The following is a 19,390-nucleotide window of genomic DNA, read 5'->3' as shown; positions in this document are numbered from 1 at the left end:
GAGCTCTAGAAGACAATTCTCCAATTGCTGCTCTTTCCTTAGATAAGTTGATTCGGGGCTGAGATCGGGGTTCGTCCGATGTTCAAAGCCGGTAGGCCCATGCAGGGTCTAGAGCCAGCCCACGCAGCAGAGACGAGAGAAAGCATATGCCAGTTTCTGCCGTCATACAGTTTACGTCGTAGGTTGTCATATTGACACTTGAACTCTGGAGCGTCCCGTTCTAGCAGCGGGAACCTCTCAGAGGTAATATGTGCTATGGTCTCAGGATCTGTGAATGCTCGATTATTATGGCCTCAGTAGCTGTCATTTTCGGCGTCGATTTCACAGGTCCTCACATTCTAGCTGTAATCGCAGCGCAGTTGCAATCATCTATCGTACAGTAGGCAAGGGGCAGACCAGCCCAGTTGTTTCGAGGATCTCCCGGCTCAAGGAGGTTACCACGTCGTCTTTCCTTGTATGAGCATACGAAAATCATGCACGTAAATATATGTGTATGTACAAACCAAACTAAATGATAACGCCTAGCTAGGGACAACCATTATTCCACAATCCAACAGCCAATCGTTCAACTCCATCTATTTCTTCTTCGAAAGAACATTCAGCGCACTCCCCGCAAGGATAAAAGCAGACTGATCTGCGCTAAGCGTATGCTTAACAGGGATGACCAGTTCCTCCCCGGGACTCTTCCTCTTCGTAACCCGGATGCGAACCTCGCCCTTTCCACCGTTCTTCAGCGTCTCATATAGTCCCTCCGTCGAGACGATATCACACGCATCGATCTTATCATAGTCTGCCTTATCAGCAAACGTCAACGGAACAACACCCTGCTTCTTGAGATTCGTCTCGTGGATACGCGCGAACGACTTGGCCAGGATCACGCGGCCACCGAGGTACCGCGGCTGCAGGGCGGCGTGTTCACGGGCGGAACCCTCGCCGTAGTTGTCCTCTGCCACGACGAGCCACTCCCGGCCTTCATTCTTCCACTTGGAAGCGAGCTCAGGGATGCTGTGCTGCTTGCCGCTTTCGTCGTACGCGACGTTTGTCTCGCCGGTAGCGGCGTTCACGGCGCCGATGAGCGTGTTCTCGGAGATGTTGGGGAGATGGCCCTTATATTTCAGCCAGGGTCCCGCAGCGGAGATCGTGTCTGTTGTGCATTGGCCGCGGACCTTGTAGAGGACGCTGAGGTTGTTCAAGTCTGAGTTGGGGAAAGGTGCGAAGGGCTCGAGGATAGCGAGGCGGGTGGATGTAGGCGAGACCTTGACTTCGACGGAGGGATCGGGGACAGCGGCGGAGGGGGCGAAAGTGGGGTTTCCTTCTTCAAAGCCCTTAGAGGGGAGGTCGTGGCCTGTTGGTGCCTGGAAGCGGAATTCCTCACCGGAGGGGGTCGTAAGGGTATCTGTGACTGGGTTGAAAGTTGTCGATCCGGCGTATGTAAGGGCCGTCACGAGCTCGGGCGAGGCAAGGAAGTTCATAGTGCGGCGGTTGCCGTCGTTGCGGCCGGGGAAGTTGCGGTTGTAGGAGGTGAAGATTGCGTTGTCGGTGCCCTTTTCGACGTTATCGGTGCGTTTCCACTGCCCGATGCACGGGCCGCATGCGTTGGCGAGGACGGTGCCGCCGGCAGAGGAGAAGGTGGACAGTGTCTGGTCGCGGTCGAGCGTGGCGCGAATTTGTTCACTGCCGGGGGTGATGAAGAGGTCTGCTTTCGGCTTCAGGCCCGCGGCATTGGCCTGCTTGACGAGGTGCTCGGCGCGGGTCATGTCTTCGTAGGAGCTGTTGGTACAGCTACCAATGAGGCCCGAGGTGAATGTTTCCGGCCACTTGCTCTCGCGGACGGTTTCGGCGAAGCGCGAGAGGGGCACCGAGAGGTCGGGGGTGAAGGGGCCGTTGATGTGAGGTTCCAGCTCGGACAAGTTGATTGTCACCAGCTCGTCGTATTGAGCGTTTGTGTCTGCTCGGAGCAGGCTGGAGGGGCCGCCAGCGGCAATCTTGGCCGCTGCCTCGGCGACCTGGCCGCGGTGCGTGGCCTGGAGGTAGGGGACCATGCTGGGGGAGAAGGGGAAGAGGGAGGTAGTAGCGCCGACTTCAGCGCCCATGTTGCAGATGGTCGCCATGCCGGTGCAACTAAGGGTTTCGACTCCAGGTCCGTGGTACTCGATCACAAAGCCTGTGCCACCGCGGACGGTCAACTTGCCAGCAAGGTGAAGGATGATGTCCTTTGGCGCTGCCCAGCCCTGAAGCTTGCCCTCCAGTCTCACACCAAGAATGCGAGGGGCCTTGAGCTCCCAGGGAGCATCGACAAGCGCGTCAACGGCATCTGCACCACCGACACCGATCGCAATCGCGCCCAGACCACCGGCATTGGGAGTGTGACTATCCGTACCGAGCATCATCAGCCCAGGCGCAGAGTAGTTCTCCAAAACGCTCTGGTGGATGATACCCGCACCCGGAGGCCAGAACTCAATGCCGTAACGCTTCGAGGCACTCTCCAAAAAGTCAAACACCTCCTTGTTTCCCTGGATCGACGCTGGCAGATCGGTGTCGGCACCGCGCTCTCCAACAATCATATGGTCACAGTGAATACTAGCAGGCACAGCGGTCGACGGTAACCCACACGACATGAACTGCAACAGCGCCATCTGCGCCGACGCATCCTGCATTGCAACGCGGTCGGGCTTCAGCTTCAAATCCGCCTTGCCGCGAATGTCGCGTCCATTGTCTGTACCCGTCAACAGCGACTCCTCTGGGTTGTCAAGGTGAGAGTAGAGGATCTTTTCGGCCAGGGTAAGGGCTCGAGATGAACCCAGCACCTTCCGCACTTGCTCGAGGTTCCGTACGATCTTGGGGTAGGGGGGCATGCGTGAGGAGGCGGGAGTCGAGTCGGTGGCAGTGGCAAGGCCACGGCGAAGGCATGGGGTCAGCTAGAGAAGTTAGCAGAATCCAATTCAACAATTGAGTGATATCATACCCTGCGAGAGGCGCCCCGTTGCCAGACAATCTGCCTCAGCATCTTGAGAGTATCCAAGGAGTTGCTGAGTTGAAAACTGAATTGCGGAGAATCAAAAGTCGCGGAGAAAATAATTTCGGCAGTATTGTTTTGGCTCGTCTGTGATTGGCCTGCCTGTCCGATCACGGCGGTTTCTTGCGCTAGGCAGTTTTGGATAGTTCGCCTCAGGCACAAGATCTGGGCGGATCATGTGACCAGAGGGCGTTGTGGGAAGCGATTTATGTGTGTCTCATTGGGTGGCCGGTAGGCCGCCTATCTAAGATATCTAGCTTACTAAATAATGACTAAACAATGTTGAACTCCTAGGGGCAGCGGTACTGGAGGGCAGTGTGCTCTTGACAGGCGTTCCTGAGTTTAGTCAGGTGACCGCACGTGAGTTTCCGAAGTATCGGGAACATCCGCCATCCGAAGGGTTGCCTCATCCGCCCCGACTCGGAAGCTGAACCGCGGAGTTGACTGAACAAGGACCCAGACGACAATGGCGATTCGCCTCTGTGCGGATGGCATGCAGGATGCGATCCATTGCCGTGGCATACCGCTGCCGATCAGTCGCTATCCGCGTTTGACCCGACGTCATTTAAACATTGAATTCTCCTGCCGTCTGAAAATATATCGCTGCCCGGCATAACAATTGGTGAATTCAACAGCATAACTTCAAACCTGCACAAGCAAGCAGAATGGCGCCGTATTCGCCCGTGCAAGAAGCAGGACGCATCTTCTCATTCCTCTGCAATCAGGCCGAGCGCCTCAATCTTCCCGAGGAAGTTATCGCAGGACAAGATGCTGTCTCCTTCACTTCGTCGCACGACCAAATCTACTTCCCGATTCCGTTCAAAGAGACCGAGACCCTAGCTGCGTTGAAGGGAATAGAGGGATCTGTGGCTGCTGCCTTCGCAGACTTGAGATATGGTCCAGCTGCAGGAAAGCGGAATATCAAGGTTAACCTCGAGCGCGCCACTGCATTCGGCTGCCAGGCATACATGGCCAAGGTGGACGGACTGTCAAAACTGGATCCCGAGGTGAAGAAGAATTTGAAAGGTATGCTTTCGTGATTTATGGTATAGATCGCATGGTTGATTTCGTAGATACGGATCTGCTTGCCGCGCAATCGAATGGCTACCGCCGGATGTCGGCGAACTTATACAAGACCAAGAACGAGGGCGAGTTCTTCCATATTCACGGCTCGCTCGAGGCCACGACGACACTCAACATGATCGGGCTCGAAGGGCACCGTCCCGATTTGACGGACTATGAAGATGTCATCAAGGTGATTGAAAGCCATGTGCAGAAGTACTCTGCCGCTGAGCTAGAAGAGATGAACAAGGAACGAAGACAAGCCGGTGTTACTGCTTTCAAGCACGAGGACTTTATTCAGACGCCTCACGTACGTAGTCACGCAACCATATACGTCGTTCCTAGCACTAATCCACCAGGGCAAACTCAACGTCCAACAACCCTACTGGAAAGTCACCAATCTGCCTGGCAGCACTCCCCCAGCCCCATTCCCGCCCACCAACACCGACACCAAGAAACCGCTCGTCGGTATCAAAGTCCTCGAACTCTGCCGTATTATCGCAGGCCCAACAGTCGCCCGCATATTGACCGAGTACGGTGCGGACGTGCTCAAAATCACGAGCCCCCACCTCTCAGACGTCCCCTTCTTCCAAGTCGACGGAAACATGGGCAAGCGCGCCGCCGACCTCGACCTCAAGACTCCCGAGGACCGCAAGGTCTTCGAAACCCTCCTTGCCGACGCGGACGTTCTGGTCGACGGGTACCGCCCCGGCGCGCTAGAGAAACTAGGATACGGCCCTGAAGCGCTTGCAATCCTTGCTGAAAAACGCGGAAAGGGAATTGTCTATGTCAACGAAAATTGCTTCGGTTATGAAGGCGAATGGGCGGGCCGCCCGGGGTGGCAGCAGATAGCGGACTGTGTACGTTCCTCCACCGCAAAAAGATCCCACCCAATCTAATAAAGTAACAGGTAACAGGAATAGCCTGGTCCCAAGGCACCTTTATGCAAAAGCCCGCTCCTATGGTACCCCCCTTCCCAATCTCCGACTATGGCACCGGTTGCATGGGCGCGATAGCTGCATTGACAGGCCTCTACAACCGCGCCAAACACGGCGGGTCGTACCATGGCAAAGCGTCATTGATGCACTACGACCTGCTCCTATTCGCTGTCGGGCAGTACGAGCGATCCGTACAAAACTCCCTCCGCGCCGCACAGAACAAGGAATTCTTCGCCCTGCGGCATTGCGATAGCGTCGATCGGATCTCGTCAACTGTGCTTAGGGGGATGCAAGTGAGGTTTCCGCATTTGTATCTGGGACCCGACAGGGCGAGGGAGCGTGGTGAGGAGGCTTTGACGGAGAAGTGGTGGTCGGAGAAGTATAATGCGGTGATTGAGGTTGTGAGGCCGATTGTTGAGATTGAGGGGGTTGATAGTGGGTTCAGTAGGGCGAGTCGGCCGAATGGGAGTGACGAGGCGAGCTGGGAGGGATTTGGGGATGCTGGCGGGGATAAGAGGTTGGAGTAGGGTTGAGATCATACTGTTTAGTGTTTACTGGGTTATGATAGATGAGATGCAGCTCTATATAGGAGCAGGTAGATACATAGCCAGAATTCTATTGATGCTATGAAAGGTCAAGTCCCAGACACCTAGGAAAATATCAAAACAAGTGACTTTTAGAAAGGAATGGAACCCGCCCCCGAGGCTTAATGAGATGAACCACCCCTGTTCCAATAAGCCCTAATCCAGGCTCCCGGTTGCTTTCTAATACGAGACCGCGAAGATCCCAAGGGAATCAACGCGATGACCAAAACCTACCCCCTCCATTGCAGTCGCGTTGAAGAACTCACCCCAAAACCTTCAAATACAAAAACGGCACATCCGCTCCACGTTTAACCAAATTCCTAAGCTGGGGATAAATCCAGACCGGACAGGCCAGTACGTACCAGAACACAACCCACGTATACCCCAGAAGCACCCTAAACGGTCCATCGCCCTGTAGAATGCCGTAGCGGTCACATATCCACGCCGCGGATACCTCAATCGCAAACGCCACCGGCTGGATGGTGAAGAAGAGTAATGCGCCGCTTTCAGCTGATGTGATTCTCCATCCGCTGTCGAAGATGATGTGCAGTAGGGCACATTGAATGAAGCAGAGGAAGAAGCCCGTGTACCATGTTACGACGGCGCGAGGACTTGGGCGCAGGATGGAGAATGCTACGACGTCGGTGTTGGATTGGAGGGAAGCGCGGAGGGACTGGTGCCATGTGTGTCTGGTTCGATCTAGGATCAGCTTCATTCTGGCTTGACCATAGGTAAATTGAAAGGGAGAGAAAAGATATAGAGATATAATGAGCACGCGCCCCCATAATCACCGCATACCCCAGGTCCCATAAACAGGCCACTGGAAGGGTGGCCAGTCCTGAATCGGAGATACCAAAGGCGACTACTAGTATGGATGCAGCGACGTACTGGGTCGTATGGCAGGTGAACATGGGATAGAGTCCACTCAAGGAGAAATCGTATTCATCGAGTAAAGCGTTGGCTGAGCGTGGCGGGGTTGGCCCATAAGTAAAAGAACACCGCTGTGCCTAATATTGTGGTGAGAAGACGATGGATTAGGAAGACTGTTCGAGTGGGGACGTGGTCTGCAGTTGCGCTGTCAAATAGAGGACTCTGCGAGATCCGCCACTTTGTCCCAATGCGGCGGTAGTTGACTGGCATTTGGAGGGCCCAGTTGACCCTGTGTCCCAGGGAAGGCTGGAAGCCCTTTGTCTTCTGATTCTGGAGCCACTGAACATGGTCGCTGTATGTAGCCTTGGTGATGAGAAAGAGATCGAGGGCAATAGCGGCATTCAGAAAGGTGAATAGTAGAATGGTTGTCACAAGCGGGCGGTGATCGCTCCAGGTTGTAACGATTCTCTGCACCGAAACGGAGAGCGCAACGATAGATGCGAGTGCTGCAGGGCGGGCGGGCGATGATTGACTGCTGTAGCCCACGATGGTGCTTGTTAGGAGGCGTGTCAGTAGATACTGAGTGAGAACGACGTGGAAGTCTTCAGGGAGCCGATTGAGGAAATCCATGATGCTGAAGCACTACCAATAGTATAGCCGTTAGGAACAGCCTTGACAGTTTCAGCGAACCATGGATGATGTAGAGCTTCTTAAGCCTTCTAGAAAGGGGAGGAGAAGGAAGCATTACACAAGAGTAACAATTAGGGCCTAGATCGCGGTGGCCCAATGAATGATTGATTGACATGAGCGTTCACCCTCATCCTCTCCCACTCATGCACACATCAATGCAGAGCTCTTGCGTGGTGTTGTGCACATATAGGCCATCGGCAGACACGAATTGGTGCCAAAGGTGAATAAATACAGGTGTCTCCTCCGCCTTGGTTGCTCTACTTGGGGTGCCTCCATCGCGCCAACGCTTTGCCCTTCAAGCGAATTGCGCCCAAACTCCAATTTCCAGTTAGAACTGCTGCCAGAAAGTCCTGGGCTTGTGCACACCTGCTGACCCTTCAGCTCCATCTTTGCCTCCAATGGACGAAACTATTTCTTCATCTCACATGCAGATGCAGCCGGCGTGGGCCTCTACAGGTACAGAATAGTCACCACCGACGACCCCAGCATCTACCAGTAATATTGCTTCGGTAGAACCTCGACGGCCCAATAGGCAACCTCCCCACCGGCGCGAATCTCTCCTTGCCGAATTGCGAGTTTAAGATTGAACCATGGAGCCTGACGACTCATGCGTGCTTGGAGCGGAAGCGTGTTGCAGCGGTTCGTGAGGCAACTGGCGGGCAGAGTGTTATCGCCTTAGCTGCCTTTGAGCCTGGAGAGAGGGTCTGGTCTTCCATGGGCTGCCACCTCGAGTGGGCAGTTCCTTTCCGCGATGGGATGACGTTGAATATCTCATCTGCGCGCCGACCAAGTCGACTCGCCCGACCTACAAAAGCTTCGCCAGTTTTGAATCACGGGGACTTATGCGGGTGGTCATGAATTTGTTGTTGAGGCACAGCTGTGCTCTAAACTTATATTCCAAGGCTGGTTCTATCTACACCACTGATGCCTCAAACATAACAGCACAAACACATGATTGATCTAAATCTAAACCTGATCCTCGAACCTTGAGACCAGCGTCCCAACACCAAGACTCAACTCAACGCGAAACTCATCCCCACCCCTCAAATACTCCTTCGGGCTCTTAGCAGCCCCAACACCAGGCGGCGTGCCGGTAAGAATCACCGTGCCAGCGGGTAACGTCGTCCCCTGCGAAAGAAAACTAACCAACTCGCCAACACCAAAAATTAAATCCGTCAACGGACAATCCTGGAACACGTTGCCATTTTTAATGCCCCGAATATGTAACTTCGTGGCGTCAGGCACAGCGCTCGCAGAAACAAGCGCCGGACCAAGCGGACATGACCCGTCAAACCCCTTCGAGAAACACCACTGGCTTTGATTCATCTGGCTTGTTCGGGAGGAGATATCATTCGCGGCTGTATAGCCGAGGACGTAATCCAGGGCTTCGGCGGCAGGAACATCCTTCGCCTCTTTACCAAGGACAATCGCCATTTCGGACTCATAGTCACCCGTCCCGTCAACCTGCGTTATACGCGGAAGGACAGTGGGTTGTGTCGGAAACGGATCAGCCACGCTCGTGCTAGGTTTCAGGAAGAGCGTCGGGACCGTCGGTATGTCAAGGCTCATTTCCCGCGCGTGCGAAACGTAGTTCAGGCCTATGCAGCGGACTGCCCCGCCGCCGATTTCGGATTGGGAGAGGGGAGAGAGGATTTTGGCGATCGTCTCGACTTTGTTTGTCTTTGTGCCGGGGTTTAGGATTGATGTGCCGCTGAAGAGGGTAACTTGGATCTCTCTGCCCTCGAGCACGGCGAGCCCGATGTCGACTTCTGGATCGAGCGGCTCCCCGATGCAGATTTTGGACGAGTTAGAATTAGGGTTGAAGCGGACGAGGCCTGTTTTTGTTAGTTGGATATCGGTCATGTTTAGATGTGAAGGGGGCCGGCGTACGGGAGAAGCTCGAGGCGATTTCAGACATGGTGGCGGGTGAGTATATCGACTATATGGGCGAATTTCGAGGTGAGATGAGGTTAAGCTCCTGCTGGGGTTTAGGTTTATATATACGCGGAGTAATTCTTACGCAGCTGGAGCTTCCAAGTGGGGGAACTGTGGGAGCCTGCATAGTTGGAGGCTCCGAACTCGGGAGAGCCGAGTATATTCCCACTTCTCCACAGCCATCGTGGGGATTTCCGAGTTACTTCAGTTTATGTCAGTAGTCTAAAGATCACTATATCATTACCGATCTGTCTAAGAAATCATATCTATCGTCAAAGCAAAAAGTCGCGGGCTCAAAACACAACGGCACTAAACCGCAAAAATCTCCTCAAGCACACCCATAAACCTCCCCTCCCTCAACGCAGCATAAATCGTCCCAATATGGCTCCCAATCGTCTGCTTCTCACCACCCGCACTCTTCTCATCATACGTCGGGTGATCCGCCAAACCCTTATGCATAGGAACTCCCAGCGTCCCACGAACAAAAGCATAGATCTTCGCCGACGAAGAACAGAGTAAGCCCCCCGCAGGCGGGTTACTGAAGTACGCCTCGCGGTTCGCGGCGCAGGCGGAGGTGAGGAGGTCTGTTATGGCGGTTTGCCATTTTGCGATGGAGTTTCTGTCGACTTGACTCTCTGATTTCGACAAGAGGGTGAATAGAGTTCCGACGGAGTTCGATACGGATGTTGACGCGCGCGCGGGGTGGTCGAGTGAGGGTTGCCGAGTCCAGTGATGTATTATGTCGGTCCAAACCGTTTCAATGTCCGCCTCTGTGATTGAGGATCCGAAGATTTCAGATGTGGTTTCAACCGTCCCCCTCTTCGCAGAGGCCTCGAACGTCTTATGCATCTCGCGGAGGTCGACAGCCTGACAAAGCGCATAGATATGGCTCGCAACCATAAGCGAGAAAATTTCCACCGCTGTACCGGCATACCTTGCCCCGATAAGCGCGAGGGAGTTAACAGGCTGGTTATTCACATCGGCCGTCTGGACGAAATTACTAATTGGGTTATTCAGGTATCCGAGTTCAGACATGTAAGAGGCCATATTGATATCGACCCCCTTCAATGCAAAGGAGAGGCTCGGGTCATCGGCGCAGAGATTCGGTGGTAGACCTTTGCTGAGCATCGGGTTGAGCAGCTCGGAGTGCTGCGTGAAAATGAGTTTGCCGAGGGATTGCATCGCGCTGGTAGTTTTCTCCATGGCATTTGTGATTGATGAGGCTTGGAAGTTGCCGCCGTGGTGAATTGTTTGTTTTGCGACGTCGAAGAGGGGGTTGTCGGTTGTTGAGTTGAGTTCGACGGACACCTGCGACAGGGCGAGTGCCATGTTTTCGACGTGCGGACCGATCCATTGCGATGCTGTCCGGAGGGGATACCGGTCCTGCGCGAGCTCGGTGGATGAGCTTGAATGATCGTGGTCTAGTGTGAGTCGGGAGTCGGAGAGGAACCGGTAGATGTTGCCAGCGACTTCCTTCTGACCAGGATGGGGTCGGACATCCGCGATGAACGGGTCAAAGTTGCGCTGTGTTCCTAAGAGCGCTTCGGCTGTCATTGCCGTGAGAACCTGCGTAAGCAGGACAAGCTGGTTGGCTTCAAAAAGCACAAGACTCGCTGCGCCGGTACTGAACGCAGTACCGTTTAGAAGCCCCAGCGCCTCCTTCGGGCGGAAAGTCAACGGTTCCAATCCCAGCATCTCGAGCGCCTTATCAGCCGGCAATATCTCACCACCCTTCTTCTCACCGCAATGGATGTAGATATCCGAGTTCCCCTCCAGCGCGCCAGCAATATACGCCAACGGCGTCAAGTCTCCACTGGCAGAGATACTCCCGCGAAGCGGAACAACAGGCGTAAAATCCTCATTAAGCATTGTCACAACGTTCCTCACGATACCCACACGGACTGCTGAATGCCCACGGATAAGCGAGTTCGCACGCGCCGCCATAGCCGCCTTAACAATGGGAATGGGGATCGAGTGAGACGGCAAGTTCTGGAGAATCGACGAGCTGGAATGTCCCTGCTCAGACGGCAAAACAACAGCCGTATTATGGTGCTGGATGAGCGCCTTCTGTAGGTCTTCGTGGGCATTCGTGCGTGTGTCTGCGTTGCCTCCGAAGCCTGAGTTTACCCCGTATACGACTTTGCCGGACGCGAGGTTTTTGTCCAGTAGGGCGACGCTGGCTTCCATGCGCGCTAGGGCGTCGAGGTCGTTTGTTACTGCCACGGGTACGCCGTATCTATCTGTTGTTAGTACCGTGCATTCGGAAAAGACAGTGATGAAATTGCGTACTTTGAGATCGCAACGGCATCGCTAAGACGCAGAGTGTAGCCATTTAGATCGACAGTCTGTCGCTGTGAAATGGTACCCTCGAGTTCTCGAAACGATGAGAGGACAGATTTCGTATAGTCTAAAAGACCCATCTCAGCAGAGTACCGGTGATTGTCATCAAGAGAAGCGTCTCCCATGCTGGACTTTGTGTGTTGTGGTGGACGGAAGTTTTCAGAGAACCAGAGAACTTGACCCGGGGCAGGGAACTCAGCCAGCCCCTTATGTATTCCCCGCATGGACGCATGGCGGCTGGGCAGCATGAGTGCATGATGCTGCAGCCAGCCACATCAGCGGGTCTCGACTCAAATCTCGACTCGTATGAAGAAGGAAAGCTCGGCGGCGTGGATCTGACACATCGAAGAATCTTGCATGATCTGTGTTGTGGTGAGTCTGAGTGGCTGCACTGGCGATCTGCAGATGACGGTGGACCGATTACACCACTGGCATTGCTGCGATAACTTGTCCTGCACGTCACATTTCTGAGCTCACTTAGAAAAAATAAGAGACTACGTACCTCAATCCCAGATCTTGCTTCAGACTCGGAGTATCTTCTCTTCATTAGGTGATATTAGGCGATCGGTGTGTATAAGCTAAAAGGTACCACGACCACGCGGAATAAGCAAATCGAAAAATATGTCATTAATCATAACTAGTTTAATCCCAAGAACGCCGCTTATCACTATCAGCTCGGATCGTCATCATCTCTCAATCCCAGGCTGTTATCCGGATCCTTAATATTACCGATTATGTCGTGGAGATTTGTTGGCCCGTCTGGGTCCGTCAAGTTGTGGAAGATATTGGTCCCGTTCGGCTTCAACACACCATCCAATGTATTCGAGATCAGCGCAGCAAGTGACACGTCCGCCGTCAGCGTGAGCTCTTTCATGGCCTCGGTATAATACGGGACTTCTTCGCCGTTCCACTCGACGGAACGACCGATGGCTTCGAGGCGCAAGAATCCCTTGTTTAGGGCGTCCCCTTGCGTCTTGAGGATGCCGCCTAGGTTGTCAATTAGGTATTCAATGTCAATGATGCCGTTCACGGGGACGGTATTGTTTCCCGGGTAAAGCATCAGGTCGTCGATGGTTGCGTTGCCGAGGGTGTAGTTGTCGCTTTTGAGATCGAGCAGGGTTGTTCCCTGTTTTTGTTAGCTTTGAGTGGTAACTGTATGCGAGAGGCGCTTACGATCTGCAAGGTCATGACACTGGGGTTTGGGAGGGTTGCATCGGCGACTAGGTTCTTCTCGCCGCGGGAGGCATTAAGCAGGAGCTCGGGGTCTGTTATTGAGAAGCCTTCGAATTTGTTGAGTGCTGCGTTTGTCAGCCCTGTGGTCTGGTTTATTGTATAACCAAGCCTTACTGTTTTGATGGATGTCCTTGTCCACTTTGACATGGCTCTTCAGCACACCGAGGAATGCATTTGTTTCACCCTTTACTGGTAATGGGGCATGAGGTTCGAATACCACTTGGTGGACGTAATGTGTCCAGAGAGGCACGTTCACCGAAGTGTGCACGCCTTGAACGCCAAGTGTTGTATTTCCATCGATGATGGCGCCGTCGATTGTGGACTTGAAGATGGTGTCGTTCCCTTCTGCGTAGTGATCGTAGATGGACAGCACAAGGGGCTCTATGCGCACAGGCAGCGCAATTGGGAGGTCCAGAGCAGCCTCGAGGGTGAGAAGCATCGAGTCGGGGCGCGGCTCCAAAATAGTCGCATTCACGAGCAGAAGGGTCGACTTGTTGACGACCAATTGAGCGATAGCAGGGATAACAACCAAGAAACTGACAGGGTTAGATCTTGAACTTGACAGCAAACTGGTGAAAAGGGGACGGACAAAATGGGCAAGAAAATAGCCAAGAAAATTACACTCCAAAAGACATAGCAGCACCAGAATCTCGCGAAATGTCGCCCTACGCGTTTCGTCTTTTTCTGCTTTAATGGAGGCTCGACCAACGATACATCCCCAGGTGTATTCTCAATGCGCTCGATATCTGCATCGCTGCCAGCAATGGGGCCTCGAAAGACGCCCAGGACGTTCTTCGAGCCCTTAGGGGGGTCTCCTTTCTCAACTAGGGATCCGTTGGAAGACATGGCGGGACATCCCCTTGACAGTGACGGGAAGAGGACTCGGACTGCAAGAGGAAGAAAAGAACAAAAACACCCGACCCTTTGTCTCGCGACCTCTTCCTAAATCCCTAATCCTCCACGATCGCAATTGCGGGGAGACGCCGACCTAAAAGGACTCTTAGTATCATCCGGGCGGCGAGTGGGCGAGCAAGCCTCGGAGATGGAGCCCCTTGAAGGACTAAGAAAGGCGCTATTCACAGATCGCCAGGTCGATCGCAATATCGCCCAATTGACGGTCCCAAAGAACCTTCACATGCAAAGATCGCGCTCTTTGCCCTCGTGGTCGCTCTCATCTCGTTGTCCTCGGCAAAAGATCCTGGAGAGAGCACAGTGTCGAGTGCGGGGGATTGTACAAGAGTCAGTCCCTCCCCGGATTTTTCTCCAGTCGCTTGGAGCGTCAGTATCCACTACAGTGATTCGGGCAGCATACCGTTCTGGGACAGCTTTGTTGATCGCGCGTCAGTGGTTCTGAATAGTTCGGCACTTGCTGCTAATCCCTGGTCTGCCACTGCAGTAGCTGCTGGTGGCGTTCTTATGGTGGGCTGCAGCACTTAGCAATCTAACTCACCTCCCTACTCTGCACACAACTGAGTCTTGAACATGTCAAACATCAACGTCCCAATCGACGCCAGCACAATGTCCCTCGACGAGAAAGCAAAAGCAACCGAAATCTCCCCAATCCCCTCAAACTCAAGCTCAACCAACCAAGCACAAGCAGCAAGAGAAACCCCAACCCCAGCACCAAACACCAACACCCTCGAGTCCTCCTACAACACACCCAGCCTCACAGCCCTCGAAAACCTGCAAGTCCTCCCCAAGATCCTCCGCGAGGGGATACTCTTCGTCGCATCAGGTCCAGCCCTGCTCCTCCAAGCCGCCCATCCAAGTCTCAGCAGTTCAAAATCAAACTCAAACCTCTCCAAAGACCTACCGGCGACATTACATGCAACCCTCTCCTACATAGCCGCGCTAGTCTTCGGGACGCGCGAGGAAAAGGCTGCTCTGCTGGGCCGGTTGCGTCTAGGACAACCACCCCTCCTCATTCCAACGAGCGCAACCGCTCCAGAAGCACAACTCTGGCTCCTAGCCACAATCTACATAACAAGCACAGACTTCTACCAGCGCATTTATGGAAAACTCGACTACCGTACGGCTGAAGCCAGCTATGCCGAGTTCAGTATCGTTTTGCGCCATTTAGCGCCTACTTTGCTACCAGCCGGATCATGGCCGAGCAACCGGTCTAAATTTTGGGCTTATTTCGATGACGAAGTTGAGCGGCTTGTTGTTTCGAGCGCCGCGCAGGATTTCGCATGTTCACTCCCGCAGCGGGATGACTTGAGTCGCGGGATGAGTCTCTCTAAGCCTGTACTGAGGGCTATTACGGTTGAGATGTTGCCCGTCAAAACAAGGCAGGGTTATGGGCTGAATAGTACGGTGGGGAGTCGGACGGCGTATACGATGGCTTTGGGGTTCCTCAAGCCTTGTTATCCTTGTGTGCCGAGGAGTTGGAGGGATGGGCATGTGGAGTATTATTTAAGGGAGGTAAGGAGGGTTATTAATACTTGATATAATGTTGGGCCAACTTTGCTATTGGGTTTTTGAATGTTTGGTTTATGGTTTTTTATTTGATCCGTAACTGACGTGTCTATCTAATAAGTTCTAATATGATGTGATGACTTACCTGCTGTACAGCGGTTCCTATGCCACTTACCTATCAAGCTAGCCATGAATGTTGAGTAAGCTGTCTCTTAACAGGGTGAAAGCAAGTTCGAGTCTGGTAGAGATAAGTGACATGCCAACGCAGCGGACAAGCCCGACGTGCTGATGATTCTTGGCGATAGAGAACAGGTACGCCCTCAACCTTGGTTGTGCCAGTCTAGATGATCGAACCTCACACACAGTAGTCCAGAGTCACGACACGGTCACTGCGGAGATGCGAGCTGTCTAGGGACAGCGTCGGTCCGACAAGGGGCATCAGACGATAAGGCCTTGCATCGAGCAATGCGGAACCAAAGCCAAACAAGCAGGATCCGACAAACTCGGAACGTCTTGTGACGGAGCACAAGGAAGTAGGACAAGAGCCATCGCAGCGGGGTGCTAGTGCTCTACAGAAGGAAACGCCGAGCTCGCAGTGCGAAGCCGAATGTATCGCCAATTTCACCGCCAATGTCTGGTCGTCGAGGGCAGGAGAGGGGATCTCCTAGCCGTTGTGCCCATCAAAGTCGGACATCGATTGTTAGACCTCGTTGTTGTGTCCTGCGTGCCAAGTCCTGTGATCGATTCGTGTGAAGGCCGTGACTGAGGTCCTGGATTCTTGGCTCCATCGTCCACAAGTATTGGAAACCCATGCGTACAATCTCTCCGCGACAAATCGATCGTTGGCGAAGAGGGCAGAGCGCGAAAGAATGGGATCTCAAATCAGTCGATAAGGAGCGACTGGCCAGCTGGCTGCCCTTTGTGGCTTTCGCCGACTGTGGCGAAACGGGCGGTGCCATGGCTGCTTTGGTGACGATCTGGACCTAGCGGGGGTGACGGACAGCAATTTCGAGCGCAAAAATTCGACGGGTCGCCGAACTTAGCGCGAGCGCTATCGAGATTGCGCCCGGCCAAAAGGGCTTCAACTTTTCGAGATCGAGGGGCCAGTTGTGCGTGGTTTTTGGTTGCTGGCGGTGGGGGACTGAAACGACTGGGGAAGCGATCATGCCAGCCTTTGTACACTTGCGGTGTCGTCGTTAACTCCGCGCACGATTTCTAGGCAGCCACAGCACAACCAATCAACAACCCATGCAGTGCATTATGGAAGCCGATCGTAGGTTCCAAGTCCTATCTCACACGGGCGTTGAAAGGGACTTGATCAGAGTTTAAATAAGAGATGATGAAAGTGACTCACGCCAAGCGGTGCAGCTGTCAGCATTTGGCGTGGATGCAGCTTAACAGCCTTAACTCCGGCCCCACAACTTTGGTTAAAACCCGCCGACTGCAGACTCTAGACTCCGGACCACTCTCTCCTACTCGTCTAGAACAATCAAGGGTCTTTCTTGCGAATTGCTGACTGCCAGCTCGACGACTACTTACTACCAGAACAATGGAATTGGCTCTGCAGAACGAGTCCCACACATCGCAACCCCAATGGCGCGACGAGCCCACCCCCGCTCAGGCTGAAGATGAGTGGGCTGGACTTGGGGACCCCAAGGAGCGGCGAAAGAGGCAGAATCGCATCAACCAGCGCGCTTTCCGTGAGTCTCTTTCGCCTTGACTGTCGTCAGCATGCTCTAACCAAGCTTTATATTGGCAGGTCAACGAAGACGTGCTCAACAAAGGAAAGTCACAATCCAGGAGCAAATAGAAGAAATGATCGCAAAAGGCGAAGTCACATTACTACCCCGGTCATCAACCTCAACGTCATCATCCTCCGCATCCTCCTCAGGATCTCCAACCTCCGTTACAAGCTACTCAAAACACCATCCCGCAGCAGCAACCTGGGAACGACGGATGTGCTTCCTCGGAGACGAAATTGACAAACTCCTCGAGCGCTTCAGCCAGAAAGCCGTTGAAAGCTATGTTCTTGGCTCCCCGTCCGCAGACCACCTTCTAACTCTCTGCAAAGTCAACGTCTTCCGCGCCTTCATGAGCAATATGCAAACACTGGGCATGTCCGCGGGGCCGGAATGGATGGAGGATGAAGCGCTCTCGCCCTTTAGCACGTCGCTGCCGGGCTACGTGGCCGAGGACAGCCTACCGGTTAGTCTCCGCCCTACAAAGCTCCAGACGGGGAGGTTACATCACCCTTGGTTGGACTTCTTCCCGTTCCCGCGGATACGGGACAATTTGATCAATGCAGGGGACTTCGATGATCATCCGCTTTGTCTGGATATAATGGGGTTCTGGAACGTAACGGAGGAAGCCTGTGGGTTGTTAGTTTGGGGGGAGCCCCATGAGCCTCAGAATTGGGAGGTTTCAGAGAACTTCCTGCGCCGGTGGCCGTGGGTTGTAGCAGGGTGTCCTGAGCTCCTGGAGTCGACAAATCGCTGGAGAGCCTCTCGAGGAGAAAAGATGATATTCCGATATCTATAATGGAGGAATGAAGTAATTGCCTGACTCTATCCTCCAACAATCCTGTGCCACGACCACTCTGCCAATGGAAAGGATCAGTTTCTTAGCCAGAAAGGCTACGTCTGCCCAGCTATTCAGCCTCGCCTCTCATTATTTCCCTCATACCACTCTGCCTTGTGCAACGACGCGCTCATGCAGCTTTGGCTGCGCGCCTTTTGGATTACACATTAGCCTGGATTTGCGCCTTTCCTCTTGAATTCGCTGCTGAAACTGCCGTCCTCGATGAATTCCATCACCAAATTGCCAGTCTCGCACATTCCCGTACCAATTGCCGTGATGACACCCGAACCACGCAAGGTCAGCTTCATGGTACCGTCTGAACCCCACATCTGTCGGTCGTGAAGATGACATCAGTCAATTGCTGTCTCTTACCAAGGCCAAGGACTCAACCCGTAGAGCAGCGGTCTCGGGCTCAGCCGGAATAGGCAAAACACGAGTCGTCCTCGAGCTCGCCTATTGTATACGTGATCAAAACCCGGGCCTGCTCTATCTTTTGGATTTCTTCGACTGGCATCAAGGCTGTTGAGCAAAGTTGCATGGCCATTAGCGTAGGGCAAGGTTTGATGAAATGATCTTCGAAGGATTTCGAAATCTAGCGTGAGGAATTATCTTAGTTCGCAGAGAGCTGGGGAGTGGCTGCTGATCATTGATGACGCGGACACTACAGACATATCGATATCCTCTCAGGATTCGTGTTATCCGCTCAAGTCGTTCCTGCCCCAGAGCCGAACGGGGTTCACGTTATTCGTCGCAAGGGATCATGAATTGGCCGTTCGTCTAGCCGGATATCAAAAACTTTCAGAATCCCTGGACTAATGGATGACCTGTCAATGCATCTGCTAAGGACGTCATGGATTGATGGTACCTTGTTTGATAACCAGGATATGGCACTACTCCTAGTACGGCAGCTGTCGGGGTTACTCCTGGCAATTGTGCATTGTGCACATCGCTGGCTTTTTGGACCGCAAGATGATTACATTGACAAAGTTCCAGCGGCTTGTCAGGAACTGGAAGCAGAACACAGTGGTTGAGCCCCCAGTTCGGGGCTCCGGGTACAATAATTCGATTGCTGCTTCTTTGGAGGCTGGCTTTGTGTATCTCAAAAAGTCGAATGCCCTTGCAACAGAGTATCTATGTGTTATAGCCACTCTAGACAATGGAAGCATCTCGCTATCCATTCTACCGTCATGCCGCACAGCGGTTGAGCAACATGACGCCCTCGAGCTTCTGCGCCGTCATTCTGGTATCACGGAGCACCCGGATGATCAAACAATTGCTATGCATCGACTCACTCATTGGTCCGCCCGCGTCTGGGTACGAACAAGCGGTGTTCTTGGATATTGGACTACCAAGGCTGCTGGATACCTCAACGATAGTTTTCCTTCGCCAATGAATGGTAACCGGCTGCTGTGGCGTAGCTACCTGTCATACGCTAACCAACTGCTCAATAAGGCCGCTGCAACCCTTATTATAGACGGGAAATACCGTGAAGCAGAGGACATGTTCAAGGAGATTTCTTCAACGCAAAACAAGTATTTGGACGAAAATCGCGAAATCACCTCCTTTCCCGGAATGAACAAGGGGCAAGACGAGGAGCAGTGCCAGTCATCTGAACTTGCTATTGTCCATAGAAGGAGCTTGGGTTCAGTAGGATCTCCCAGGGGCATACAAACTGCACTAACGTCTGATAATACGCAGAGCTCAACAGAGCATAACGCTGTAGTATT

General features: G+C 53.3%; 10 protein-coding genes across 10 annotated transcripts; 4 read left to right on the top strand and 6 right to left on the bottom strand.

Annotated features, from left to right (window-relative positions):
- Positions 1-285: 285 nt before the first annotated feature.
- On the bottom strand, positions 286-3,034 carry BDV17DRAFT_260286 (aconitate hydratase ACO2). The gene is made up of 2 exons (XM_073757537.1): positions 2,966-3,034; positions 286-2,918 (listed from the first exon to the last, which is right to left on the bottom strand). Exons 1-2 carry the CDS (start codon positions 3,005-3,007, stop codon positions 576-578), a joined length of 2,385 nt encoding a protein of 794 aa, XP_073616714.1. The 5' UTR covers positions 3,008-3,034; the 3' UTR covers positions 286-575.
- A 294-nt stretch (positions 3,035-3,328) lies between these two features.
- On the top strand, positions 3,329-5,721 carry BDV17DRAFT_260284 (CAIB/BAIF family enzyme). The gene is made up of 4 exons (XM_073757536.1): positions 3,329-4,042; positions 4,090-4,388; positions 4,438-4,938; positions 4,989-5,721. Exons 1-4 carry the CDS (start codon positions 3,682-3,684, stop codon positions 5,541-5,543), a joined length of 1,716 nt encoding a protein of 571 aa, XP_073616713.1. The 5' UTR covers positions 3,329-3,681; the 3' UTR covers positions 5,544-5,721.
- A 141-nt stretch (positions 5,722-5,862) lies between these two features.
- Positions 5,863-6,315, bottom strand: BDV17DRAFT_290233 (uncharacterized protein; the record flags this gene model as incomplete). Its single annotated transcript, XM_073761849.1, has 1 exon — positions 5,863-6,315. The coding sequence occupies one exon, from the start codon at positions 6,313-6,315 to the stop codon at positions 5,863-5,865; it is 453 nt and encodes a 150-aa protein (XP_073616712.1).
- Positions 6,316-6,542: 227 nt separating this feature from the next.
- Positions 6,543-7,100, bottom strand: BDV17DRAFT_290232 (uncharacterized protein; the record flags this gene model as incomplete). The annotated part of the gene is made up of 1 exon (XM_073761848.1): positions 6,543-7,100. The coding sequence occupies one exon, from the start codon at positions 7,098-7,100 to the stop codon at positions 6,543-6,545; it is 558 nt and encodes a 185-aa protein (XP_073616711.1).
- A 1,026-nt stretch (positions 7,101-8,126) lies between these two features.
- BDV17DRAFT_290231 (fumarylacetoacetate hydrolase family protein) lies at positions 8,127-9,078 on the bottom strand (the record flags this gene model as incomplete). Its single annotated transcript, XM_073761847.1, has 2 exons — positions 8,127-8,995; positions 9,051-9,078. 2 exons carry the CDS (start codon positions 9,076-9,078, stop codon positions 8,127-8,129), a joined length of 897 nt encoding a protein of 298 aa, XP_073616710.1.
- A 326-nt stretch (positions 9,079-9,404) lies between these two features.
- BDV17DRAFT_281072 (aromatic amino acid ammonia-lyase) lies at positions 9,405-11,515 on the bottom strand (the record flags this gene model as incomplete). Its single annotated transcript, XM_073759970.1, has 2 exons — positions 9,405-11,331; positions 11,385-11,515. The coding sequence occupies 2 exons, from the start codon at positions 11,513-11,515 to the stop codon at positions 9,405-9,407; spliced, it is 2,058 nt and encodes a 685-aa protein (XP_073616709.1).
- Positions 11,516-12,105: 590 nt separating this feature from the next.
- BDV17DRAFT_290229 (DUF3712 domain-containing protein) lies at positions 12,106-13,514 on the bottom strand (the record flags this gene model as incomplete). Its single annotated transcript, XM_073761846.1, has 4 exons — positions 12,106-12,561; positions 12,609-12,733; positions 12,783-13,204; positions 13,258-13,514. The coding sequence occupies 4 exons, from the start codon at positions 13,512-13,514 to the stop codon at positions 12,106-12,108; spliced, it is 1,260 nt and encodes a 419-aa protein (XP_073616708.1).
- Positions 13,515-13,956: 442 nt separating this feature from the next.
- On the top strand, positions 13,957-15,146 carry BDV17DRAFT_260278 (oxygenase MpaB family protein). The gene has a single exon (XM_073757535.1). It carries the CDS (start codon positions 14,151-14,153, stop codon positions 15,114-15,116), a length of 966 nt encoding a protein of 321 aa, XP_073616707.1. The 5' UTR covers positions 13,957-14,150; the 3' UTR covers positions 15,117-15,146.
- A 1,194-nt stretch (positions 15,147-16,340) lies between these two features.
- On the top strand, positions 16,341-17,693 carry BDV17DRAFT_51294 (DUF3425 domain-containing protein). The gene is made up of 2 exons (XM_073764678.1): positions 16,341-16,786; positions 16,846-17,693. Exons 1-2 carry the CDS (start codon positions 16,636-16,638, stop codon positions 17,622-17,624), a joined length of 930 nt encoding a protein of 309 aa, XP_073616706.1. The 5' UTR covers positions 16,341-16,635; the 3' UTR covers positions 17,625-17,693.
- Positions 17,694-18,632: 939 nt separating this feature from the next.
- Positions 18,633-19,378, top strand: BDV17DRAFT_290226 (uncharacterized protein; the record flags this gene model as incomplete). Its single annotated transcript, XM_073761845.1, has 2 exons — positions 18,633-19,305; positions 19,362-19,378. The coding sequence occupies 2 exons, from the start codon at positions 18,633-18,635 to the stop codon at positions 19,376-19,378; spliced, it is 690 nt and encodes a 229-aa protein (XP_073616705.1).
- Positions 19,379-19,390: the final 12 nt, after the last annotated feature.

This window comes from Aspergillus undulatus (genome assembly GCF_047715775.1).
Source record: "Aspergillus undulatus strain CBS 261.88 unplaced genomic scaffold BDV17scaffold_17, whole genome shotgun sequence".
Classification (NCBI taxonomy): domain Eukaryota; kingdom Fungi; phylum Ascomycota; class Eurotiomycetes; order Eurotiales; family Aspergillaceae; genus Aspergillus; species Aspergillus undulatus.
Note: the sequence above shows the minus strand (reverse complement) of the source record. Positions and strands in the feature narration are given on the sequence as shown.

Coding starts and splice junctions, on each gene's coding strand:
- BDV17DRAFT_260286 (XM_073757537.1), bottom strand. CDS start 3,007: ATGCTGAGGCAGATTGTCTGGCAACGGGGCGCCTCTCGCAGG. Junction 2,919..2,965: donor AACGGGGCGCCTCTCGCAGG/GTATGATATCAC, acceptor TAACTTCTCTAG/CTGACCCCATGCCTTCGCCG.
- BDV17DRAFT_260284 (XM_073757536.1), top strand. CDS start 3,682: ATGGCGCCGTATTCGCCCGTGCAAGAAGCAGGACGCATCTTCTCATTC. Junction 4,043..4,089: donor GGTGAAGAAGAATTTGAAAG/GTATGCTTTCGT, acceptor TTGATTTCGTAG/ATACGGATCTGCTTGCCGCG. Junction 4,939..4,988: donor GGCAGCAGATAGCGGACTGT/GTACGTTCCTCC, acceptor ATAAAGTAACAG/GTAACAGGAATAGCCTGGTC.
- BDV17DRAFT_260278 (XM_073757535.1), top strand. CDS start 14,151: ATGTCAAACATCAACGTCCCAATCGACGCCAGCACAATGTCCCTCGAC.
- BDV17DRAFT_51294 (XM_073764678.1), top strand. CDS start 16,636: ATGGAATTGGCTCTGCAGAACGAGTCCCACACATCGCAACCCCAATGG. Junction 16,787..16,845: donor CATCAACCAGCGCGCTTTCC/GTGAGTCTCTTT, acceptor TTATATTGGCAG/GTCAACGAAGACGTGCTCAA.